At 44.4% G+C, this 24,647-nt stretch overlaps 1 protein-coding gene across 3 annotated transcripts; it reads right to left on the bottom strand.

The window, feature by feature from the left end:
* Positions 1 to 1,218: 1,218 nt before the first annotated feature.
* On the bottom strand, positions 1,219 to 24,647 carry RAVER2 (ribonucleoprotein, PTB binding 2). 3 transcript variants are annotated; one of them, XM_010716037.2, is made up of 12 exons: positions 24,446 to 24,647; positions 21,119 to 21,588; positions 17,808 to 17,999; positions 16,325 to 16,451; positions 15,323 to 15,408; positions 11,726 to 11,830; positions 11,419 to 11,530; positions 10,057 to 10,295; positions 7,846 to 7,957; positions 7,345 to 7,490; positions 5,315 to 5,404; positions 1,219 to 3,180 (listed from the first exon to the last, which is right to left on the bottom strand). In XM_010716037.2, exons 1-12 carry the CDS (start codon positions 24,630 to 24,632, stop codon positions 3,034 to 3,036), a joined length of 2,013 nt encoding a protein of 670 aa, XP_010714339.1. In that variant the 5' UTR covers positions 24,633 to 24,647; the 3' UTR covers positions 1,219 to 3,033. The 3 variants fall into 3 exon arrangements, with proteins under 3 accessions (XP_010714339.1, XP_010714340.1, XP_010714341.1); XM_010716038.2 differs by having other exon boundaries at positions 10,057 to 10,292; XM_010716039.2 differs by lacking the exon at positions 5,315 to 5,404.

Genomic DNA, 24,647 nt, shown 5'->3' with positions numbered 1-24,647 from the left:
TCCATGCCCTCCTTACCCATCTCTCCCTCCCCCCAAAGCTCTCCCCGCGTGATGTAGCTATTAAGTGTGCAAACACATTGATCTCCAGCTTGTACTGCAACTAAGTGAGCTACAGTGCCATGAGATGTGCACGGAAAGTAATTAACTTAGGGGCAGAGAGAAGACAATCAAACCACGTACAGATTTAGGGGGAATACTCCTCCAGCAAAGAATAACACGGTAGAGTTTTGAGCACCAGGAAAGCTTACCTAGGAGAAGGAAAGAACACTTTGACCCTAAAAATGCCATCTTGTTATCAACAGTGCCAGCAGAGGAGTGCACATGATACTTGTTTTTTGTCAGTGACTTCCTTGGCCAGCATGCCCGTGCATTTTAGCAGTTTGTTCCTGTGAAGCTGCTCCCTTGGCGTAAGGTGACTGCTTTAAATAATAGCATTGGCCGTCGTCTAATTTGACTTACAGTCTCCAGCCCCGCGCTTGTGAAGTATTCTGCTGATCAGCAGGAGAGCACAGCCCTGTGAGGCCCCCTGGGACCACGCACGTTGTATTGTCAGGACCAGAGCTGGCACTGAAATGCCACTGAGCCGCATGAGGGCACTGCGGCCCCGTTCTGTAAGGCTGGGCTCTTCGAGGAGCACTGGTTTAACTGGAAACCTTTGGCTGACCCATATCCCACTCTTTGGGCAACATTGTTTTTCCACCAAACCTGGATTCTGAAAGTGGAAATAGTTCTGGCAATAATAGAAAGACATCTTTAAATATCTATATCTATATATATATTAAAAAAAAGTTGTAATTAAGAGTGGCAACCTGGTCAGATTTATTTTTACAGTATTACTTGTTGTTTTTTTCCTGTACGTATGTCATGTATGAACCTGATTTAAATCTGTAAGCACTTTGTTACTCTTTATACAAACAAATCTAATAAAGATTTTTTTTCTCCATGCGAATATCTTTTTGCATTCTACATTAAATAAGGCTCTATAATGTGACCTTCATAGGAAGGGCGAGCAGAACAGAGGATCCTTGAGGCTGGAGAAGACCTCTGAGCCCCTCCAGTCCGACCCCTCACTGCTGTGCCCACTCACCCTGTCCCCCAAGTGCAACCTCTGCATGTCTCCCACACGACATGCTGCCTTCAGAACAACCTTCCCCTACATTAAATGGTCACTTACTTAAAGGTAGGGCAGAGGTGGTTCTCCTCCACAGAACTCCACTGTAAACGTGTACCAAACACTTTATTTTCACTGAAAAGGGTAACAAATTAAGAAAGTTCGTATACAAACAGTTTGAACAAAATATTACAAGTGAACTTATCAATACATAAAGAATCCCACCCCCCAAAACGTCGTGTCTCCCATTAACCGTGCTGCTATTTGGCTGCCTTAGGCATTTGCTACCTGTATGCAGTGCGTGCTGTCTATCCACACAACACCAGTGAGGGAGGAGAGATTTTGATGTTTAAAAAAAAGAAAACCAGGAAAAAAAAATCTCTCTTCTGGTCACACACTAAAGCTTGAAATACAGTTTAAATTGTTCATAAAAAATAAACACAAATCAGTATTAAAAAATATGTCTTCAGTACTGTCTACCAAAGTAGAGATTCAGGCCTGCTTTTACAGTCTTAATGGCAGAACTGAGTGAATCGGGTCCAAATCCATCTGCAATGGGATTCCAAGGGTCCCCTGCCCACCACGTCTAGCCATCACAAACATGGATTTCAAATAATGCTTGCTAACTCTTCAGCAAGAGGAGTATAACAGCAGAAAAGAAAGGCTAGCTGAAGGTGCTTCATTCATGAGCCAAAAATACCGAGTCCTTTTTAAATACAAAAAGACAATGAGATCCACCTGGCTGCAAAGCAGTGCAGGGCTGAGCACCTACCACCTGAACATGAATGGCTTCTCTTTGGATAAGAACTTCACACGACAGGCGAGCTGGAAGAAGCAAAGAGAACTAGAGCCAGGATGCTCCACTCGAGCAGGGCTTGGATTGCAGCAAATGTCTAAAGATGGCTGGAAAAAATAAATAAATAGAGAGGAGAGCAGGCAGGCAGAACTGAAGAAGGCAGCCGAGGAGAGCTGTAGGGGCACTTCTGCTCTACGTGTGGCTCATCCGCATTCAGGCACAGCCTAAGAGGTGGTGTATATTCCCCCTCTCTGTCATCTCCACCCATCACCTACCCCATTCCTGCTGGAAGGAGGACGGCTGCAGAACACCACCAAGTGCACTTCCAGAGCTTTCAGGAGCCCGCTGCTTTTTGCTCTTTTGAGCTGGTGCTTTGCTGTGTGACACAGCTCCATTCACAAACTGAACTATTCCAAGGAAAAGCTGTGGATTCTTTGCCCAACGCAGATAAAGGTTACTTAATTGGCCAAATGGCAGCTGTCCAAATAAAATCTCATACTGCAAGGCAGCACGCTGCGTAGGATCGCTTTTAACAAACATTTATTGAAAACATCACAGCGACTCTAGGAATACATTTGGTATATCTCCACTCCAGGATTAAGAGGAAATCTTAAAAATATAAGGGTTGTAAATGCAGAAATCTTAATCCTGGGATAAGCAAGATTGAAAAAAAAAAACAACAACCCACATTCTTGAGTTAAAAAAATAAGAAAGAGAGTTACTATTAAGACTTTGTCTTTAACTTCCTCAGCCTGAGGACTAGAGAAAGAATCCGTGTTCCCCCCCTCAGTGTTTTTATTGCTTTCAGCTGTACGCTGCCAGGAACTACTGAGTGAGTTGGTTACCTCTCTGGGTCGGCTTCAGCCCACTGTTCGCTTTGGTGGCAGATGAAGGACACCCATCCACCCTTCCAGAAGGCAAGTCAGACTACTGAGAAATGGCTAACGGCGTATCGGCGCCTACAACTTACTTGGCAAACCTGCCTGTTACACAGGGTTGCTCCTCTTGGGATATTCATAACCCACGGAGAAAGAGAAGTTATTTGTCTGAAGTTAAGGCAGCAATAAATAGCAGAGGTACGCAAGGCTTGCCTTCGCCTATCAAGGCAGGGCTGACTCGTCGGGTCTCAGTAAACGCGCTTTTTTTTCAGCGAGGATTCGGCGTAACGCACTGCGGAGCCCTGAGCGTGCTGGCCAAGGTACTCCACTGGGCCAGCTTCTGGGGAGGCAATGAGGTACGAGGAGCCTCGCTTCTCGCTTCTCGCCGGAGCCACCTGAGGGCAAGAAGAAAACAAGCGACACATGATCCAGAGCAACAGCATCAATAAATAAAGCTCCGGTCTGGGAACCAGCAAAGACCAGGAGCCAGCAACCAGCTCCAAACGCCCGCTCCTTCTGCTGTAAGCTGGCTATACACAGCTCGTGAGTCAGTGGTTGTGCCCTTTCCCTAAAAACCGATCGTGAACGCACAGGCGCCCGGCTGCACATGCATGACTGGGAGGGCAAAGGGCTGGCAGGGCTGGAGCCCAGGCTGCGGGATGCGTGCTGAGAGATAGCAGCTTCCTGGCCATGCTCTGGCCATCTTCACCCTTTAAAGCACAGCGCCGGTGGGACACCTGGAGTTCTCTTGCTTTTCTTGAAGAGCTGAACAGGTTAAGGTGTCCCCGCACTGCAAGCAGGGTGTTTAAGGACTTGTTGTCCAGCCATGCCAAAGCGTGTTTGTGTTGCTGGCCACTCGCAGGCAGGAATTTACATATGGTATTCAAGCTAGGGAAAGAGCAGTAATTCTGCTTATAATCACAACTTGGACTGAGGTTCCTCACACCGATGTCCCAGAGCAAGGTTCTGGGGTGGGTCAGGGCCCAGTGCCCCACAAGGGCACCAGGTTACACCAAGCTCACATTCAGCTCTTTGGGATGCCTCACAGCGGGCATTACAACATCCACAGCACTTACAGCCACAGGAGCTACACAGAGAGCTCACCACCCTCATCACCAAGTCATCATACATCTCTCTGCCCCCAGTGTGACACTGGTTTCACTACCAAGGGCTGCACCATTTGCCTTCCTCTGACAGACTGATGTGTGCCCTGCAACCATCACCTCAACCCCATGTGAGCACAGCAGGCAGTCTGGGTAACACCTGGCCCCTGAATCAGGCCAAGTAGGGTTCTGCTTCATGCTGGAATGGGTGTTTTAGAAACCCTAACACATTTCACAACCCAGGAAACTAATTCCTTTATCAAAAGCACAGCTCTGCTGACCAAGCATCTCTGAGCTAAATGTTCCCTAGCAAGCCTCTGGAGCTTCTCTTGCTAGTTCACATTCACAGCTCAAGTTAAGCCTTGCAAAAGTCCAATGCCATTTTAGAGAGCACCTGTCATTATTACAAACAAGAATTTGCTTTCAGAAGGATTCTGCTTTTCTCCCACACTTCATGCAGCACTGAGGACATCACTGTGTGCTCTGCAGCTCCCAGGAACATGAATTCTAGAGCCCTGGGCACACAGCTCAAAGAAGCAGGAGAAAGTGAATGCACACACAAAAGCACACCATCCTAACAGCATCGAGCCTCTCCTGGAGCAGCCTGCACGCCCTCCTCACTGAGAATTATGTTTTAGTTCTAGGAATGAGAGAAGCACTCACTGTAAGTTATATTTCTGCTCCGCCTGTGCCAAGGGCTGCTCTCGCTCTGCCTTGTATGGCAGCCAGCACTGGGGCTGCACAACAAGCTGCTTAGCATCACCTCAGTGCAGGCCTTCCTCTCCGACTGGAAACAAATGGGAAGGCAGCAGCTTGCTCTCACCCCAGGCTTTCTCTGAATTCCCCCAGTTTCCATCACATCAGAGCTGTTGGGAACCAGAAAGCACAACCTGCATATGGGGAGTTTTACACAGTCAAGCCCTGCCCCCCCCATCCTGAGATATGCCCCAGGCAGCCCATCAGGCCTTGCCGGCCCCCAACGAGCCACAGATTACCACAGCTGCTCTGTATCTCCTCCAAGTACAAAAATCTGACACCTCCCCACACCCACTGCCCACGTCCCTCAGTGCCATATCCGCAGCTCTGAACACCCCCAGGGATGGTGACCCCCACCCTTGTGCAGCTGTGCAGTGCTGAGTGCTCTTTGGGGAAGGAATCTGCCCTAGCAGAACGTGGGGCCATCATTTCTCACCCTACTGCTGTTCCCTGGCAGCACTTGGCCCACTCGGGCCTCCAGAGCCTCTCAGATTCCCACGCAGCCACTCGGTGGCAGCATAAGACAAACAGGGAGAGCTTCCAGCAGTGCAGGCTGGCTGTTTCTTGGTAGCAGCATTTCGTGCCCCACCAGCACAGGGTCCTGAAGCACCGCACAGCTGACGAGAGGAACAGCCAACACAGACGCCAAGAGAAGAAAAGTAATTCTCACCTCAGAGGCTTCATTTCCAAATTCATCGGCTCTTGCCTGGGTAGAGTTACATGCCTGAGCATAATGCTCATACCACTGCTGAGCAGCCTCCTATAAAGGAGGAGAAAATCTCTTCCCGTTAGCTGTCTACTAAGATCACTTCAAATGAAAACAATTTCTATGGGACGTGAGGATAAATCAGAGGCAAAGCTCTCCAAGAAGCATCAAAACATGTTTAACACCACTGAAAAGGCTGAAGTCAAACATTGAAAGCTAAGTTAAGTGCTTTGGAGATGCACAAGGCACTGCTGCCTAGGGAGAGGGTGTAAGTGCAACGTCACTGCTGTAATAGGGAAGGGACAGGCAGTATGCAGAGAGGTGAACGATGACAAGTGGCATCTCTGGACCTAAGTCACATCACTGGAGTCCTTGGTATGCCTGATACCAACGATAATTACACTAATACTGCATTACTACTAATTTTTTGACAGGAATTTAAGGATTTGTAGATAGAAATTACCTACACGAAGTACCAAAATAAAGCCAACAACTGGATTCAAACAAAACCATTCAAGATGATGTCATAGCTCGCACGATACAAGACTGCCCATGGACATCTCCCCTGCTCCTCTAACCCTCACTGTCACCACCAAGTCAGTGTAACTGGGAGCCAGGCCCAGCCCCTGCAAACTCCCTGCTGCAGCAAACACTGAGCAGTGACCCCATCCCCACCAGCTTCCCTGGCTCAGGGGACTCCCTAATATCACAGAACAGACTCAAGTCCACTCACTCGCTAGCCCCAAAATGTTTGGGGTGAGAGACTGCCTTGCCACCAGCTTAGGAGCAGAGCTCGTTTCTGCCCACCTAACGAGGGGTCAGAAAACTCAAAGGAGGAGGTGCTGAGACAGGGCAGGAGGAGTGTGAAGTACAGCCAGGATGGGGGTCTCACAGCACACCCAGGACTTCTACACAGAGCATCTATATTTGTTCAGCATACAAGTGTATTTCCGCACTGATTAGCGACAGCCAATGAAAATATGGAAATGTTTCACAGTGTATCAATGTATCAATGCAAAATCCTACTGGAGGATCTTGAGGATGCTCAGAGATCACACCCATATCCGTAAGTACTTGATGGGAGGGTACAATGAAGATTGGAGCCAGGCTTTTGCCAGCGGTGCCCAGTGCAAGCCCAGAGGCACCTGGCAAAATCTGGAGCCCCAGAGCAACCCCTGCTCGCCAGGCAGCACTGCTGAGCTGGGCAGTGCTGGGACCAGAAGGGTGCTGGGGTCTCCTCCTTGGACATCTCCAAACCTGGATGTGGTGCTGGGCAGTTGAACCCAGAGGTGCCCCCACCTCAACCATGCTGTGATTCTGCGTTGCATTCCTAATTCTCAGAATTAGGACAAAATGATCTCCAGGGCAGAGGCAGCCCTCCAGCACAATGACTCTGATTGCCAAATGGTAAAAATGGTGAAGAAACCCCCAAGCTGTGAATCCAGCAGGCAAAGGCTACAGACATTCCCAAAGCTATGCAACAACTTCTGCCACACAGAACATGTTCTTCTCTGGGATCTAAACAAAGTTCAAGAAAACTTTAAAACTGTCTTGGGAAGGGAAAAACTTTTGAAGAGAGACCAAAGCCAAGCCAAGAGTTGTATGAGAACAACTGTTTAGTTGACTGTACTAAACTCAGGTTCTCAAGAAGGAAACTTCCCACGGTTAAGACCATGCAGCAGAATGCACTGAAGCTTTTTCTGACTGCACCACTGAAAGGGAGAAACTATCAGCAGTGAGGACTTATAGGATTCACTCTGAAGAAAAAGGTAGGCTTTGGCTGCAGGGGAGCCTAGGGACAGCTTGAGTAGAGTTCATGGTGTTGGGCAACGCTGTTCAACTGCGTGCAGGGCTGTCAGACCACACACACCAAGGAGTGCACTGAGTACCGAGCAGCTCAGGCAGGGGTCTCTGAGCAGCCTGCCACAAATCCTGCTGCCACAGCTCCAGGTGACAAACCACTTATCAGAAGAAAGTGCTGCAACACAACGTACCTGCGTGTACTCCCCGTGCTGTTGAGAGTAATTAAAGTAATTTTCCATTGCATGTTGTGATGCGGTTCCCTGAGACACAGCAGCATCCACGATGTTGTTGGACAGTCCGCTCTGCTGTGGTGGACTCGAGGCTTTGCTGGCAATTGCTGTTTGTAACACAACGAACAGGCACAGCTCATGCAAACTGCACAAATAGGATTGCACTCTTGTTCAGCAATGCTCTGAGATTACAACAGGAATCCGCTACTTCCTATCAGACTGTGCTTAAAACTAATCAGTGCTATGAATAATTGACAGGATTTCTAGAAGGTTATCTACATCAGCTCACCTATCAACTCTGAAAATGTACCCTCCTCACGTAGATAGGACAGTTGTAATTTTAAGAGAGAATTCAAGGTTTTATTATGTTGTGGCCACTGGAATCACCTGTTAAACACAATAGCGATTTGCCACATTCTGGTTGAGGAAACTTTCCAATACAACTGCTGAATGTCTGCTTACCTGGAAGACAGATACCAGGCAACACGCTTGCCAAATTCAAGTAAGGGTTGGTACTAAGGCGGATTTCTTTTGGCGGTTCTCCTAGCAGAGAAGTCTGTTTTTTCGAAGGAGGCTGTGAAATAATGGAATAGATCAGTACACATTGTAGTCACACATCTGTCAGAAACAGGATAAGCATCCCAGCATGATTTTGAACAAAGCTTAGCTTGTTCTGGACAAACTTTTAAAATAAATACCGGGGACAACAATCTGGATGCACTGCCTACATGTTTTTCTTGACAAATGGTTGTGTAGGAATGCTTCCCTTCAGACTCTAAGTTACTAAAGGATATTAAACAGCCACCACCACCTTTTGTATTCAAGTAAATGAACACTAATCACTCCAGATTAGGGAGGCAGCATTCTGTTTGTGGCCAAGACAAAGTCAGCTCTGGTCACCCGGAGTCAAAAGCAAGTGAAGGACAAATGAACCCTGGACTGGAGAGATGACACCGTCCTCAATCTGCCATTATAACACATCTTACCCATCACCCTATTTATAAACCCTTACTTTCAAAGAGGGAAATGTTAATGAATGGAAATGAAGCATCAGAACTGAGTCACTTCTCCATGCTGCCAGCAGTGCTTTCTTCCCTCCCAGGTGCCACGAAGGGAACCCACCAGCACCGCATCCCCCTGCCAGGGAAGGGCTGTCTGAAGAGAGATCATCTGCAGCTACAGACAAGCAGTGCGAGATGGGAGAAAAGCAAAGCTCATTCCGAGGGAAAAACCATTGCCAGCAGCTGCTGTTTTCAATAACTGAGTGGCTGGGTGGGACAAAACATGACATTAGTTGTACAGCGTTCAGGAAAACAGAACTAAGGATGAGACAAGCAGTGATGGCAAGCCGCATAGCCTGCCTGGAATAACATGGCTCCAAAATGTTTACACAGCATCCTAACCTACACTGAACTTGCTCATTTTTTCAAAGACTGGTATTAAATCACCAACTGCTCAAAAACCAGACCCAAAAGGTGCTTGGGGTGGGATGACACCTCAGTATCGAGGATCAGGACTTGGGTGACTTGCCATGGAAGAGATGCTTGCTTATTGGGCACCTGTCTACTGATGCAGAAAATAAACTATTACATCTACAGGGATTTTCCTGGTAAACACTGTATTTACTCACTGAAACAAATGGAATACAGAACCATAGAATCAGCATGGTTTGGATTAGAAGGCACCTTTAAGATCATCTAGTTCCAAACCCCCTGCTATAGGCAGGGATATCTAGACTTCTCATCATTTAATCACATTCCATTTTCACTAAAGGAAGCACTGAACTAAAATACTGATTTTATATGTGCTGCATATTTTATGTCTGCGTATCCACCCATAGGTAAAACTCCACTTTGTTACAGCAAAATGGGATTTTAAAAGTTGCTTTCTGAAGTAGGATCAAAGCTGTCTAACTGACACCAATACTGCCTACAATCTGATCACGTCAAGTGCTTCACAAACACCAAAGAAAAAGTAAGATGGGATGCAAATTAAGCAAGAAAATATCAAAATACATATGTATATTATTAAAAAAAATGTAACTGCATGGATCAGATTCTGTTAATGACAGGATATGCTGAAAAAACGTCAGTAGACCATTTTAGCTCAGGTTAAATCCTATGTCATTCCCCCCTGCCTTCATGGGAATGAATATTAAAACTAATTTTAGATTAAGGAGATGTCAGCTGTGGCTAAGGGGATACAGAGCTCACACGGAAAATTAACATACACACACATTCATTTGTATATACACACCATCTGGAAATCGAAAGGTCCTACGCTGTGCCAGCACAATTGCTCCTGGTTAGTCATGAAATTCAACCACAAGTCCAATTTTCAGTGTTTAAAAGGGACACTACCCTTGAGATAATTTCATCATCAAATACTATGAAGCATACACACGGGGAAAAAAAACCCTTCAGCACTATGAAAAGATTCCTTTGTTAATTCATTTGGACCACCAAAGAGCATTATTGTTCTCTCTCTATAATTCATAACTGAAATGACCTCAAAACGTCTCATGAACGACCCTGTGATCTAACAGATTCTGTGGTGAGGAAATGCAAAGAGGAGCTGCAGTTCACACTCGAGGTTAAGGAGAACGCTTAAGGTTAAACGATGAGAAGCAGGAGGAGAAGAGCACCAGCACTATCTCTATGCAGCCTTCCTTACCCCCAAACTCGTGTCAGTGCTTTTCAGTTGGTTCAGTTGATTCTGTTGCTTGGTGTGGCCGGCCCGCAAGGCTCCTGCAGCAATGTTGGTTACACCCTGATGATAAGGCTGCGATCCCGAGACGACTCCTTCAGCAGTCAGTGCTTTATCCGGAGCATTATTTTGCCCTGGTATGGCTTGTCCAACAATGTGCTGATTTGGAAAGAATGGCAACAAGCCCATCCCTGCTGCTGCTGCTGCTGTTTGAATTGGAGGCAGATTAGATGCTGCAGTCAACCATAAATGGAGAAACTTTTCTGCTAGACAGGATTCATCAGTACTTTTTGCTGGTGGTTTTTATTAAGTGAACCAAAAAGCACACGTAGAGATCTACTTCACAGCTATCACAGAACACCGACTTCTGGTTATAGCTTTTATTCTTCTGCCATACCGGAAGCAAACTCTATTGAAAGCTAATTCTAAAAAGAAAACTCTGAGTTCTCTCATTAATGCCTATCAGAACTAGTTAATCTCCCTAAAACACTTAGCAACAACATCACAGAGGATCCTATGCAGGAATGCAGGGAAAAACCTCCAACTTCAACTTGCATTAGTAAAATCCTTCACAGATAGAACAGCTAGAACACATTCTCCAAAATTAAAATCTAGGCATTCAGAATGGGTTTATTTCTGTTTCCCAAAGAAGGCTTTTCCCTGCTCCTGGCTACTGCCATCATTCAAGCTGCCTGTAAAATTGCAGAGTACGTGGCTCTCAGTGAGGAAAAAGAAAGATGTTCTAATCACAACTCATCTTTCCTCATAGAAACTGAGGCATCACTAGTGCAGGAATTGGCATTCAGAGCTGGTATCTGTCACAGATTGGACATTAAAGCTCCCCTGCTTAATGAACTGAATGCAAAACAACTATCTGCAGTACTCCTTCAGCTACTCAGGTTTATCTTCTTTGAAACAACAAACCCCAGGATTTTGAACAAAAGCACATTCCACCTGTGCTAAACCTGTAGTAACTGAACAAGCAGAATTTTCAACCGTCTGCAAATATTCAACAAATGCAACAGAGTACTCTTTCTTCCCTGAGTAAACAGATGAGAAAATCCAGGCAACAAAGCGAGGCATTTCAAGTTCAAATGGCCATAACCTGCTGGATCAGCAGGCTGAAGACAGCTATATAGCAATATACCGTGTTAACCTGTGTAATTCTGTGGCTAGATGACTTGCATTGTTGTCCAGCTCTATGCCTACCTTCCTGTCAAGTAACAAGGTTCAAACACAGTTTGCTTTTGGCAGTGTGGGAGAAAGGAAGGTGCTTCATTTCAAGCTGAGCATTTGTACTGACTTGGTATGAAATAAAAGGTCATTTACACTTGAGAGCTTCTCCACGGGTTCCCATGCCTGAGCCCACTGATGGCATTACCCCTATTCCCAGCACCGTCTGCAGCAGCATTGTTGGAGGCTCCCCCAGCAAGCCTGGTTTCTATAAGGAAGAATAGAGAGCCGTGTAAATGATTAAAACCTGCCTGCAGCTATTTCTTATAACTTTCACATTCAGTTAATCTTTTCACATACACTAAACAGTTAAATTATGCCAGATGAGAAAAATAACAAAATACAACGATTTATCATTTCTGAGAATGCCCAAAGACAGCTGAAATTAAAGTGATGACCTTACACTATTGGCCTGGATGTTCTCCATCTTCATCAGCTGCTGCTGTGGCAATGGGAGGTGAGCAGGGCTCTGCAGCAGCAAGTTACTTGTGTTGCCCAGAATTGAATTCTGTGAAATTAGTACAGTTGTCAGTTAGCAGTCATGGAAAACAGCACACTTCCAAAACATTTTCAGATGATCCTGCTTACAGAAATTCAAATTACTTTCTGAATTAATAAGACAAAGGAGAACAGCTATTTCCACCAGAGAACTAAACTAGAATCACAGAATCACCAAGGATGGAAAAGGACCCCAGCATCACCCAGTCCAACCACCCAGCTACCACCAGTAGTTCCCACTGAACCTCAGTGTCACATCCACACCTTCCTTCAGCACCCCCAGGACGGTGACTCCCTGATCCCTGGGCAGCCCATTCCAGCACCCAACCACTCCTTTGGAGAAGAAATTTTTCCTAACACCCCACCTGCCCCTCCTGGTTCATTCACACACAGCGACTTCAAGTTCTTCCAGCCTCTTCCTCCTACCTCTTTTTTCACCTTACAACCACAAACGCATTTTCTGATGGCTTCTAGCAAAACAAAAGTACGCTCCAAATAGAATCCAGACTCCACTGACACCCTTTGGTCTAAGCCAGCAAGGAGACCTACCCGTGGCCTGAAGCCTCTGCAGAGAGACGAAGCAGAGATGGAGAGCTACCTACAGCATGCCAACATGAAAGATGAGACGCAAGGACTTCAGCAGATTACGAGCTGTATGAATAAGGACTTCATTGTTAATGTTTGCATTGTGCCGTGCATTGCGTTTCTAATACATAATCTCCACCAAACATCTGCACGGCTTCCAGGACTCCATTACAATTGGCAGGGGCTCTCAATCCTCGCTTTGCTGCTGCCAAACAGTATCATTACTTTCAAAGAGCAACAGCCACAAGTTTTTATTCCCCTTCTATTGGGAGCTACCGACATGAACCTCTCCTCCACCAAACATTAAAAAGAATCTTTTCCAAAAAACACTTCAAAAGATGACAACTTGTTAGCACTGTGCTTTACATAGTTCACAAAATACTAGTATTTTCCACTCAAAATTCCTGGAATGCTGGTTGCTACCACAGCTGAGACACCTCACCAAGAGCCTTGGGGGCACCACAGTCAGACTCTGCCACTGCTACACCCCATGCTTTGTGCTTAGGCTCCAAGGAAAACTTACATTCACTCTGGATCCCAAGAGCACATTGTGAATGCAGCCTTGAAAATTCCTGACAGTAACTCCTGAGAGTGATCTGCCAGGCAAAACATGAGTTGCCATACAGACCTTTCTGTATCACAGTGCAACAATAGATACACGCAACACTAACTGTGTCAAATCACAACCAGCACAGCCTTCCACCACAAATTTCCTAAACAGCATGCTCAGCAACATCAAGTAATGAAGCTAAAAGTTGAAAAGAAGCTCTCAGGATATCTTATGCATATCTTATGGTCTCCTGCAACACTCCTTGCAGGTATTTTCAAGCTCTGGTTGTACCCCAGTGTAATGAGGTCAAACCATGAGGTCAAACCTTTCCAGTATGGTCTTCTCTTAAAAAAATTCCTTCAATTTTTCCAGCTCTTTAAAAACTGTAACAGTACACCAAATAGTGTATCTTATGAGCTACAGTGTTGGATATTGGAGTAAGAAACATGAAGTTTAAAACAAAGGGCCATATATACATTAGTTCTGCATCTGCTATTTTAATGGTGCCAGTGGTTTCCAGCAAAATCATCCATGGCTGATCACTGTTACCAATGCCAATGGATGTTCCTTCTTCCAATAAAGATGTATTAGTTCAACTGGAAAACATTCAGAAATAAAGATCAGATCGGTTAGATCGCCCAGATTCCTCTCAGCTAACAAGGAATTAGTGAACAGCTGGATGAATTAGGAAAACATGTCACTGTGAAAGTTCAGAATGTGTTGTTTTGGCATAAGATAACCATAACTAAGAGAATTTGCAACAAAAAAGTTAGAAGTCACGCTATCTCCGGGCTTCATGCAGAGTACTGCATGAATAACCCACTTGTTCACGTTTCTCTTTGTTCAATCTCTTTTTTATCAGTTATTCCAAAATGCTGTCCTAGAGTTATGCTAAGAATATTGTTCCTACCCGTTAAATTACTTTACAGAACTCTGAAAATAAAACAACAAGAACAAGATACAGAGGAACTCAGTCAGCATGTGACTTGGGGGTGGAGGGAGAGTCAAATCAGGACAGTGTCTGCTCCTGCATGCTGCACACTCCATTTCAACACAGTAACAACAGTGACCTGGTTCTTTGCCTTCTGAGAATACTCTGAAATAAGTCACTGAATAACAGAAAAATGTGTCTAATAGAAAGGACTGGGATAATCAAATCACTGCCAATAAAATTTCGATTACTAGATCAGGTTTGGAGATAATTAATTGACAGGAAGTCTCCTGGAAGAGAATTAGACATGGAAGTCTATCCAAAAAGAAAGCACTAAGTCGTTTGGCTGCAGAACTCCAGGCCAAAACCATTGGATCATCATCAATCACTCTGTTAGCTGTGTAAAACATGCCTCTCTCCAGCTGTGATTAGAAAACATTCACACTGCCTTCCAAGGAAGCAGAGATTCTCCGAGAGGGCTCTAGTAACTAAATATACCAATGGAAAATGCTATTTACATACAAGAAGTACAAGCAAATCATGGTGGTTTTTTTCATTGCACAGTTCATCCAATGGGACAAAAGTCTTTCTTTAAGATCTGTGCTGTTTGCCAAAAGAACTAGTAACACACTGGACTTTACTTCCACATGGGAATTTCTGAAACATCAGAAACAGCAAGTGAAAGCAGTACTCAAAGGTACTTAAGAACAATCCCCTCTTGGTATTGAAGGTAAATGCAGGCTCTTGGCAGAGCTGGAGAAATGACAGAACCTGAAGCAGGCTGCTGGCCAGGAGAACTGCTCTAGGGCTGGGCTGTGCCTGTGGGCACTGCTCCAATCATAAGTTCATCCCTAATGTCCCTTAAAGGATTTACAGAGATTCTGGAGTCCGTATGGAAGTCTGATCCAATTTACATTACTTCCAGATATCCTGAAAACACCTGAAGCAGCCTACAGCCTTGTTTATTTTCTTTTTTTAGCCTGAGGAGTAACATTTGCAATTCCTATTTTTATGGCCTACATGGCACGCTTCAGTTCTTTCAAGCTTTAAAATAAAAACACTTTCAGTGATGCAAAGCTTCTTGGCTTGAAGACAAAACAGTCTCTGTATGAAGCACATATAGGCAGCTAAGAGAAAAATGGATGTGAGACCCCAGACTTCTGAATAAAGAGGTTTTTGTCAGTGGTCTCTATGCCAGCAGGTGTTAGCAGATAGAAGCATCAGGTAAGATAAACCAAGACACTTGTAGACAGCAAGCACAGTCTGCTCTTACATCACCCACCATACAGCAAGTGGTTGCTTCATTTGTTCTTATTTGTTCTGAAAGATTGCTTTAGTAACACCACTTGATTTTAGCTGGAAGTTTTTGAAACCAGATTCTCAAATATTCTTTTTCATGCTGAGATCTCTGGAGATGTGGTGTTTTTGACACCTACCTGGTGGACTTTATTCAGCTGCAGGAAAGGGGGGCTGACTGCTGTGTTCATAAGGTGAGGCAAACCTGCTGCTGCTCCCAGAACTCCTTCAGAAACAAGACAAGAGTTGCAGCATCTTTGTAAGTCAGGCAAGTAATCACTTTTGTTACAGTTATTCTATAATTTTTACATTTGGTTCCTACAAAACTTTCTGGCACAGGAAGGGGAGCCTTTCCATACAGTCATCTTTGATCTGCAATCAGAGATCAAACAAACTTGGCATGAAGCTCCCCTGGAGCTGATGTTTTGCACAGGGAGGCAGAAATGCTGCAGTTGGTTGCTAGACAGGGGCTTCCCACACACACTAAATATATATATTTATATTTATTATTTATTATATTATATATATATTTAATATCTTCTGGTGTTACTGTTAAAATTGAAAAGCAAGAAGCAGTACAGAATTTTTGGAACAAATTTAACCGTCTGCCACCTGAGACTTCAGATTATCTGCTCCTGTTCCCAATGCTGTCCCTACTACTTTCACTATCTGGAATATGGTGACTGCTTTTACTACATTTGCTCACAGCCACCCTAATGGAAGGCAGGGAAATGATTCTGGCTGTTGCTGCTCTTACTGCTGGGTACAACTATGGCAGCACACCAGTGAGAAATGATTTTTAGACCTGAATCAAGAGGAGACACACTCAGGCTGCAACATTCAGATCTCCAATCAAATTTAAACTTGCAACTGTAATGATGTCTGTGAAAGATGCTTGTTTTAAGCTTTACTTTAACTGATGTTGGGAGACCTCAGAGTGAGAGTGAGGACCTTTCTAGGTAACACTAGCTCTACCCAGACAGCATAGTGTACCAAACCACCTCTGGCTTGTGAAAAGGCATCTATACAGACATCTTGAAGCTGTCTGCACAGGTCTTAAAGAGCATTGGTGTTTCCCTCCTCTGCTGGAATTCTTCACTAAGAACAGGGTTTCGTTTTAAACCAGTTGTAAAATGGCTTACCAGGTTTGACAGCGTGTCCACGCAGCTGGGGCTGCAGGAGGATTTGCAGCATTGCTGGATTGTTAAAACTCTTCATAATCTGCACCGGGTTTGGCTCTGGAAGCAATCCTTTCCTATTGTTCCTCATCTCAAATGGAGAGATAGAAAGATGTTAAAAACAGGAGATAGCAACGTATCCACTGACATCTCTGTTTCCTTGAACAAGGTATCCTAAAGAGGGAAGTTTGGACATGCACATCCCACACCTGAACAATTCACTCTTCCCTTCTGTCCCACACAGCTAACTGATGCTGCATCAGCACTGCCTTCACTTAGGCACTATGAGTGTTGTTCCCCCAACCTGTCCTTCTCTTCTCTGGGTTTCTACTCACACACTTCCTCCATCACTCTCCAACAGACATAACAGCACCTGGATGCTTTCACTCTAACTCAAGACTTTTGGAGTAGCTGAAGGTCTAAACCACCGCTCTGCATGGCAATTCAACATCAATAATGATTATTTCCCAGACCACAGAGAGCTGACGTTAATCTTCTCTTTAGGGGCATTTGTTTTTTCCTTCAAACTACGACAGCGTTATCAAAAAAGGAGAACACAAAAGGTGGCCTTGTCATAGCCTTAAGGTTTTATGTCAGTCTTTATGTCATAGCCTTTAGGTTGGATGTCAGGGGGAAGTTCTTTACTGAGAGCGGTGAGGTGCTGGAACAGCTGCCCTGAGAGGCTGTGGATGCCCCGTCCATCCCTGGAGGTGTTCAAGGCCAGGTTGGATGGGGCCCTGGGCAGCCTGGTCTAATATCAGATATGGAGGTTGGTGACCCTGCATGCAGCAGGGGGTTGGAGCTTCATGATCCTTGAGGTCCCGTCCAACCCAAGCCATTCTGTGATAGCCCTGCTCATCTCTTTTATAAAGATGTGGGCTAGAGCTCCTCAAAGTAATGCTTCTACTTTTGATTCTACTCTTACGACAACTCCTTGTAACACTTATCACATCCAGTTTTCTAGGAAATAATTTGATATGACGGTGGAGTATAGAAAGCTTTCTCCTCTACTGAGCATGAAATTAAACTGTTTCTCCTCTCTTGAAATTTACCTTAAAACTGACAAATTTCTGTCTTAAACCAAAAGCGAAACTCCGTTTTAGCTCATCAAATGCCTCCACCTCCATTTGCTTCTGTTCCAAATAGGAGCAATTTCTCTGGCAGAGATTAAACTTGATGACATCCCAGAGCTCTACCAGCATTACCCTATATATCTTCCAGCTTTGCTTTACCTCCTTGCAATAGATGGCCATGTTTTGCTTAGGAAGGAGACTGAACTGGGCCGACTGGTCAAAAAAAAAAGCCAACACACAACAAAACCCAAGCAGCTAACACATCCAAAGGCCTGGCTACCTTTCCTAAACAAAGCAGCTGAATGCCTTAGAGACAGCTCAGCTTGCTCGGGGTGTAACAAACTCATTCTGAAAACAGATGTGTAAAACCTTACCATCCTCTGCGCTGCGATAAGCGCTGCTAGCGTGCTTCTGCCCGGCGCTCCTGGAGCACAGTATGACACCTGCACTCTCCTCCCTTTGATCACCGTGCCGTCCATCGCCTCCTGCACTTTCTCAGCCTGCTCTGCAGTTTCGTACTCGATCACTGCAAAGTCACCAATGCAACTATCTTCGTCCTGAGCAAACTGCAACAACATTTCACAACACGATTCAACAAAACGGAGAATTTTAGGAACTGTCTTGAAATGTTTTCACCTGTAAACTACTCTGCTAACAGCTGAGGGATGATAACATCTACCCAAATTAGCGTCTCTTTTTATGAAGCATTCTAAGCATAAGATAAGCATCATAGCTTCTCATTAGACTTGGTACGTTTGTTGTGTCTCCTTGAATTACCACCACAACTTTCATTTCATGGTGAACCTGAATTATGAAACGGTTAATTTACATAATGAAAAAGATGAGAAGGAGAATTTCAATACAGTCACGTGCTACGGCGTTTGTTTTTATTATTATCAATTTGCAGGGGAAGAATGACAGAGTCTTTACTACACTAACAGAAATGTCATTCATCAGACTACAAGACAGCTGCTGAACCACGTAACGCTGCACATTCTACTGCTGTATTCTGCCTTGTAGAAGGGTTGAAGTCTGTGGCTGAACGCAGTGCCAACACAGAAGATGCCAGACTGAGCAATCAAGCAGACTGCAAAGAGGCTTACTTGTCAAACAATGCTCTGCTCTTTGTTTGCAGAGTTTTTATAGCAGAATGAGCAGATTTAAATCCAACAGAACAAAACAACAGGGTGAAAAGGGAAGCTATAAAGCTTTGGCAAAAATATCCAGTCCCCAGCTTAGCTTCACTGGTGAAGACACAAAGTACCTATGAAAAAACACTGGTTTGCCACTATGGAACATACTGCAGTTGTAGAGAAAGGAACAAGTTTTCCTTGTGCACTCTGTCGAAGCAAAGCAATAGATGATAACACACATTCCCCAAAGTCCTAGGAAACGTTGTTTGAGAACCACATATCAACACTTGGATTCAGCTGGTCCTCATAGAACATTTCTATTTGCAACAGAGAAGTAATCAAACTGGCTTCAAAAAAGATAGCTTACGAAAAATGAAATAAATCAGAAAAATTGCTGTCCTGACTTCAGCTGGGGCAGAGCACATTTTCTTCATAGCATCTAGGATGCAAAGCTTTGGCTTTAGGAGAAAAACAACGCTGATAACACTGACATTTTAGTTGTCGCTGAGCAGGGCAGCACAGAGCCAAGGACATTTCCATTTTTCAGCTCCTCGTGCTGTCCTACCAGTGAGGGTGCTGAGACACAAGGAGCTGGGAAATCCCAATCAGGGCAGCTGACCTACACTGGCCAAAGGGATATTCCACCCCATATGGCATACATGGCTGTGGGGAGTTGGCCAAGGGCAGCTGCTGCCTGGGGACTGGCTGGGCATCAGTCAGTGGGTAGTGAGCTGACATGCTGTAGGTCTCTTGTTTTGTAAATACATACTACTATAATTACCATTATTACGTTCCTTTTCTGTCTTAGTGCATAGTATTTCACCTCAATTCATCAGTTCTATTTGCTCTACCTTCACCCTCCTCTCTGCCTGCTCCATAGGGCTGCTTTCCCTGCCAGCCCTTGCCACTGCTCAGGGCAGAGCCTCCTTTACCTATCAGTACTGCCAAGAGACACGAGACACGGCTCAGAACACATCACACATCTGTTCTGTGAGAGTTACTGGGAATAAATCTTAAATCCATCATAAGTAAATCTACTTTTCTGCTGCTATCATGCTTCCACTATTGACATATCTATTACACAGTGAATTTATACAAGTTCTAGGTAGTATGACAACATATCTTCTTGGGTACACTTTTGTCTGGATGCCCGTTTTATGAAATAGATACCTGTTAATTCCTATCCTTTACAGAAACACATATTTAGTGCCATTTACTGACATGAGCAAAAAAGCCTCATCTACACGAAGTGAAGCTCATGTGTTGTTATAATTAAAGAGGGAAGGTAAAATTTTCAATTGCCTTTAACTGCAAGGTAGAATGGTGTTGCTGAAAACAATCTTTATTAAAGAAGCATATTCGTCTTTGAATTTCCTAATTTTAAAAGAACACTGAGAAACTGCCGGGGGACCTGATAACAGCCTCAGGATTATCTGAGGCCTAGAAAAATGCCCCAAGCTAAGTGACTTCACAGCATCAATATGTTCAGCTAATTAAAAGAAGACTGAGCAAGTGACTGGATTACAGCATGTAAAGCATTCTCTCAGGAAGAAAATAGTGGGGAGCAAAGGCTCCTCAACCTTGTAATCACTGAAGTGAGCAGAAGCCAGAGACGTTCAACCATGGAAACACGCAGAAGTACAAAAGAACGAGGGATGGGCAGTTACTTGTTATGTATTCATCTCCTGGTGTATCTGGATCAAGCAAATATAAGGATATGCTTTAACCAATTGCATATGACTGGGGCTCTAGGGAAATGTGATGGCCAACAGGTGGTCGGGCTAGACAGCGTAATGGGCCTTCTGCTCTTAGACACCGAAAGCCTCTGGTTACTGATCCTTGAAGCTAATCCCTGAGCAGCCTTCCAAGACACTCAAGGAAACAAAAAACAAATGAAATCATACCCAACTGCATGACTACAAACAAAGCTTTCTTTCTATGGCCTGTCTATGCTACTCTGGCCTACAACACTTCTACAAGCACATGTTGTGGTCTAGTATCTCAGAAGAAAACCTTTACATTTGCAAAGGCTAGAAAGGATCTTTCTCTTCTGTGCCTGCAAGTAGCAGCATTTCCATCACTGGCAAGTCCAGTGGCTCCAAGATCCCAAGCCCACAACTTTCCCAGCTAGCAAAAAATATGTTATATACACACATACGTACACACACATACATATCCCACATGAAATGTTGCACTTATGGTGTTCATACTCAGGCTTGCTTTACTGAGCAATAAAACCATCAGCAATATTCACTTTAAAAGCCCTCTAAAATATTTCTAGAACGATATTCAATAAAATATATGGGAAAGGGATGTGCTATAAACGTTTTAGTGGTGCTTAACAGGAGTGGTCTCCTGCAGAACTCCCAGATGGCACATCCAGTGAATGCAAGCTCACGCCAGTAACACATCTGTACCACACCACATACTGCAATGCATACTCATTCACAGCTTAAATGAAAAAATTTAAGACAAGCAAGCAATGTAGGATGCAAACACAGAGCTATTTAAATCACAACCTTCATCTTCCAAAAAGTATAAATGCAACATACCTGGCAGAATACAGGTTTATACTGTAGCGAGAAAGCCTGCAACAGTTCTTTCGAATCAGAGAAGTCCTTTTGCAATTTATCTACACAAAGGCACTTGGAGTGAATTAGATTTGTAGTCAGCTGGTTCACATCCATCCACTGTGCAAAGAGAGTGCTCTCGTCTAACTGCTTCCCCAGAAGTTCCAGTCTCGCCTTCGCAGCAGAGTCCTTCTTCATATATTCCACAAAGCCATAGCCCTTGGAATGACCAGTAACTTCATTATAGACCAAAAAACACCTCTCCACGTTGCCATAAGCACGCACGAGTTCTTCAAACTCTTCCAATGTAAATGAAATAGGCAAATTGGTAATGCACAGCAAAGCATCTGTTGGCTGGAGTTGCACGGATATTTCTTTTCCTCGAAGAGAGTACTGGTGAAACTTCTGAATTGCATTTTGAGCCTGCTCTCCATTTAACAGAGTAACAAATGCTGAAAGAGACCAAGGAATGTTACATTATTTCTTACTTTGAAAGTAAACACTGTAGCCCACCTCCTCTAAGAAAAGCCAACACAAAACACAACCAATGCAAGTCATAATTCTGTCTTCTCCCTCATCACTCTACTGTAGAGGTGCCAGCACTCTACAGAACAGATCTGATGAGATCTGCCTGTCCCCTGTCCCCCAGCCATGGGCAGAGGTGGGTCAGCACCCTTCTCTGCTGGGCAGCCATGGGATGAGCCACATACAGGCCCTTGGCACAAGGCCTGGTGATGTTGTGGCCACACTGCAGTGGGCTGGATGCTGGCCCAGGATGGCTGCCTCCTCACCATGGGGCTGGGGAACTCTGGGCAGAGAAGCAGGGCTGTCTGTGGCAATGGAAGGTGGCTGCTCTGCCCGCTTGACAACCATTAGGCCTTGGCGGCATGGATGTTCCAAGATGGATGACACGGTCCATGTTGGCCAACTACTGGCTGCAAAGGAAACATGCTGGGGCATGAGGCTGGGACATTCCTTGGGAGAGTGGCAGGGGCTGCCCCCAAAATCAGGCCGCTGTTTCTCCTTCCTTTGACAGCCACGGCCTCAGACGTAGACATGTCCACACAGCAGAACGCTCCCATCCCCCCCACTCCTCACCACTCAGCTGGAGACTGAGGACATTTTACACTTCTCATCCTTTGGATGCATAAAATGAAAAGCTGATTCTGCACATGTGTCTAGAATGAATTTCTTTGTGAAGAGCTCCACATTTTTAAACACACATTTTTTAAATTCTAGCCTGCAAATGAATTGAAATGGGAAAGTTAACCCACGGACGGCATTAATGGTTATCCATTCACATTTTCCTCTCAGGTTTCACTCTTCAAATGCCACCCTTAAGTGTCTGTGCCACACCAAAGAAACACCACAGTCCTGGAAGTAGCTTCACTGGGGGCAGAAACACCGCAGGACAGCTCTGCTTGCTGCAGGCTGTGCTGTGGCCTGGGGGGGCCTGCAGCCTTCTCTGCACCCATGCTGCACTGGTGGGACATGGGCCACCTGAATGCATTCAGCAAACACAACCCTCCCTGCATCTCCTGGAGACAGAGCAGGAAGCTTTTTCCATTTGCAGTTTGCTGCGGGTACTCACGATGAGGATGGAAAAAACAAGGAGCTCAGTCAGAAAGGTCAAAAGGAAAGAGATGAAACTGCAGCAACAATACTCAGTCCAAGAAACTTGTCTGGAACCACAGCCCAAAAACTGTGCTAACCATGTTTTCTTATTCTATATCCAAATTTGGAGTCTGCTGTCCAGAAACGAGTATAAACAACGCTTTCCTCCTCACTACACAATTATCACTTTTGTAAGAATAACACAAGCCAAAAAAACACAAAGCTATCCCAAACCTCAGGGCAGCACAGAATTCACTGCCATAAATCAGATCTCCCAGCACAGTTATTTAAACAATGCTTTTTAATTATTTCTTTTTTCCTCTTTAAGACGGCATTTTAAGTAAAATTTTCTGCCTCCTTTCCTATCTGTGACCACACTGTGACTACAGGCAGATTTCTGCCAGTCACAGCAAAACACAGCACACTGAAACACAACCGCTTCCTGAAATTCAACTCCAGGAAGCTCTGGTTGCAAGATTGTTCTTTAAACAGAAAACATCTTTCATTCCAGGTCACCTATTAATCATCTGTTTCTCCTACCATCATCGCTGCACTTGTGAAAAAAAAAAAACCCAAACGAATTGTAAGATGGCACTGTTCAGAGGCAGAAATGCTAATATTTTCTTTCCTGTCTAAATAATCAGGAGTTACAACGGTCTAAAGGAAGATTTCTAAGTAGAATGTAAACATTCATAGGGTGTTCTAAAGCAAGCTCTAATATGGGCTGTAGCTCCGACTACAAAGAAAAAGACACAAGTGACGTGTTGGTGCCCAATGTAATACTTGAGATGTCAGTCAAAGGGAACGTTGTTACACCTCCTGAAGCTGTTAGCTTGAACAAACAGACAACAATGCATTTGCAGTGGTTTTTACAATTTGCAGTACTGGTAATCAGATAAAGATGAGGTGGCGTAGAAATCAGCAGTTTGGCTCTCAAAGAGATTAAAACATTACTGGGCAACCTACATTACTCTGCAAGCCAGTGTTCTGACACAGCATCACATATTTCTGCAACAGCACAATATCTAGTATTCTAGGAATAGTTACATAGAAGATATGGATAAAAGACAACATTTAAAATTGCTCTTAGTCTTTTTGAGCTAAAAACGTTAGTTTTCTTTTCCTCCAAATGTTCTGAGATCATTAAAAGCTGCTTCCCCGAGTTTATTGTTATTTTAAATGAGCTTTTGTAATCTTGTGAAAGTTTTGTTTTCACTCAGGGAAATCTCAGAAGATTTCATGGGGAAAGTCTATAGAGCTCTACAAAGTTCCACTTGTGTCCACCGGACGTAACATGCATTTAACAAAAATAAATAAATACATACAAATCATATGGGCAAACTGTGCCTAGTGGCTTTCTACGACAGGATTACAATGTTGGTGGATAAGGGAAGAGCAACTGGTATCATCTACATGGACTAGCGCACGGCATCTGACACTGTCCCACACAAAATCTTTGTCTCCATACCAGAGAGAGACGGATTGGGTGGAGGGACAACTCATGGCTAAGGCTGGACTGCCACACTTTAAGGGTTGTGGTCAACAGTTCGATGTCCAGATTGAGACTGGTGACAATTGGTGTCCCTCAGGGGTCAACACTGGGACTGGTACCATTTAATGTCTCTGTTGGTGACACGGACAGTGGAATTGAGTGCACCCTCCAATGCATTATACTGGAAGATTTCAAGTTCTTACCTGTTCTTTTATTTCTGTCCACATAACAATACTTTATTTCATAATCTTTAAATAAGTCATGGATTTCCTGAAAGAGAAAAGCACAAGTAACGTCAGCTAAGTAATTCACCAGATCAAATGCATAAGTATATGAATTCAGCTTCGCTTTTAAAACAAAACTTTCCCAATAAACAGAAAATCTCACCATAGAAACACTATCAAA

This window comes from Meleagris gallopavo, chromosome 10 (assembly GCF_000146605.3).
Source record: "Meleagris gallopavo isolate NT-WF06-2002-E0010 breed Aviagen turkey brand Nicholas breeding stock chromosome 10, Turkey_5.1, whole genome shotgun sequence".
NCBI classification, from domain to species: domain Eukaryota; kingdom Metazoa; phylum Chordata; class Aves; order Galliformes; family Phasianidae; genus Meleagris; species Meleagris gallopavo.
This window is presented reverse-complemented; position numbering and strand designations above follow the sequence as displayed.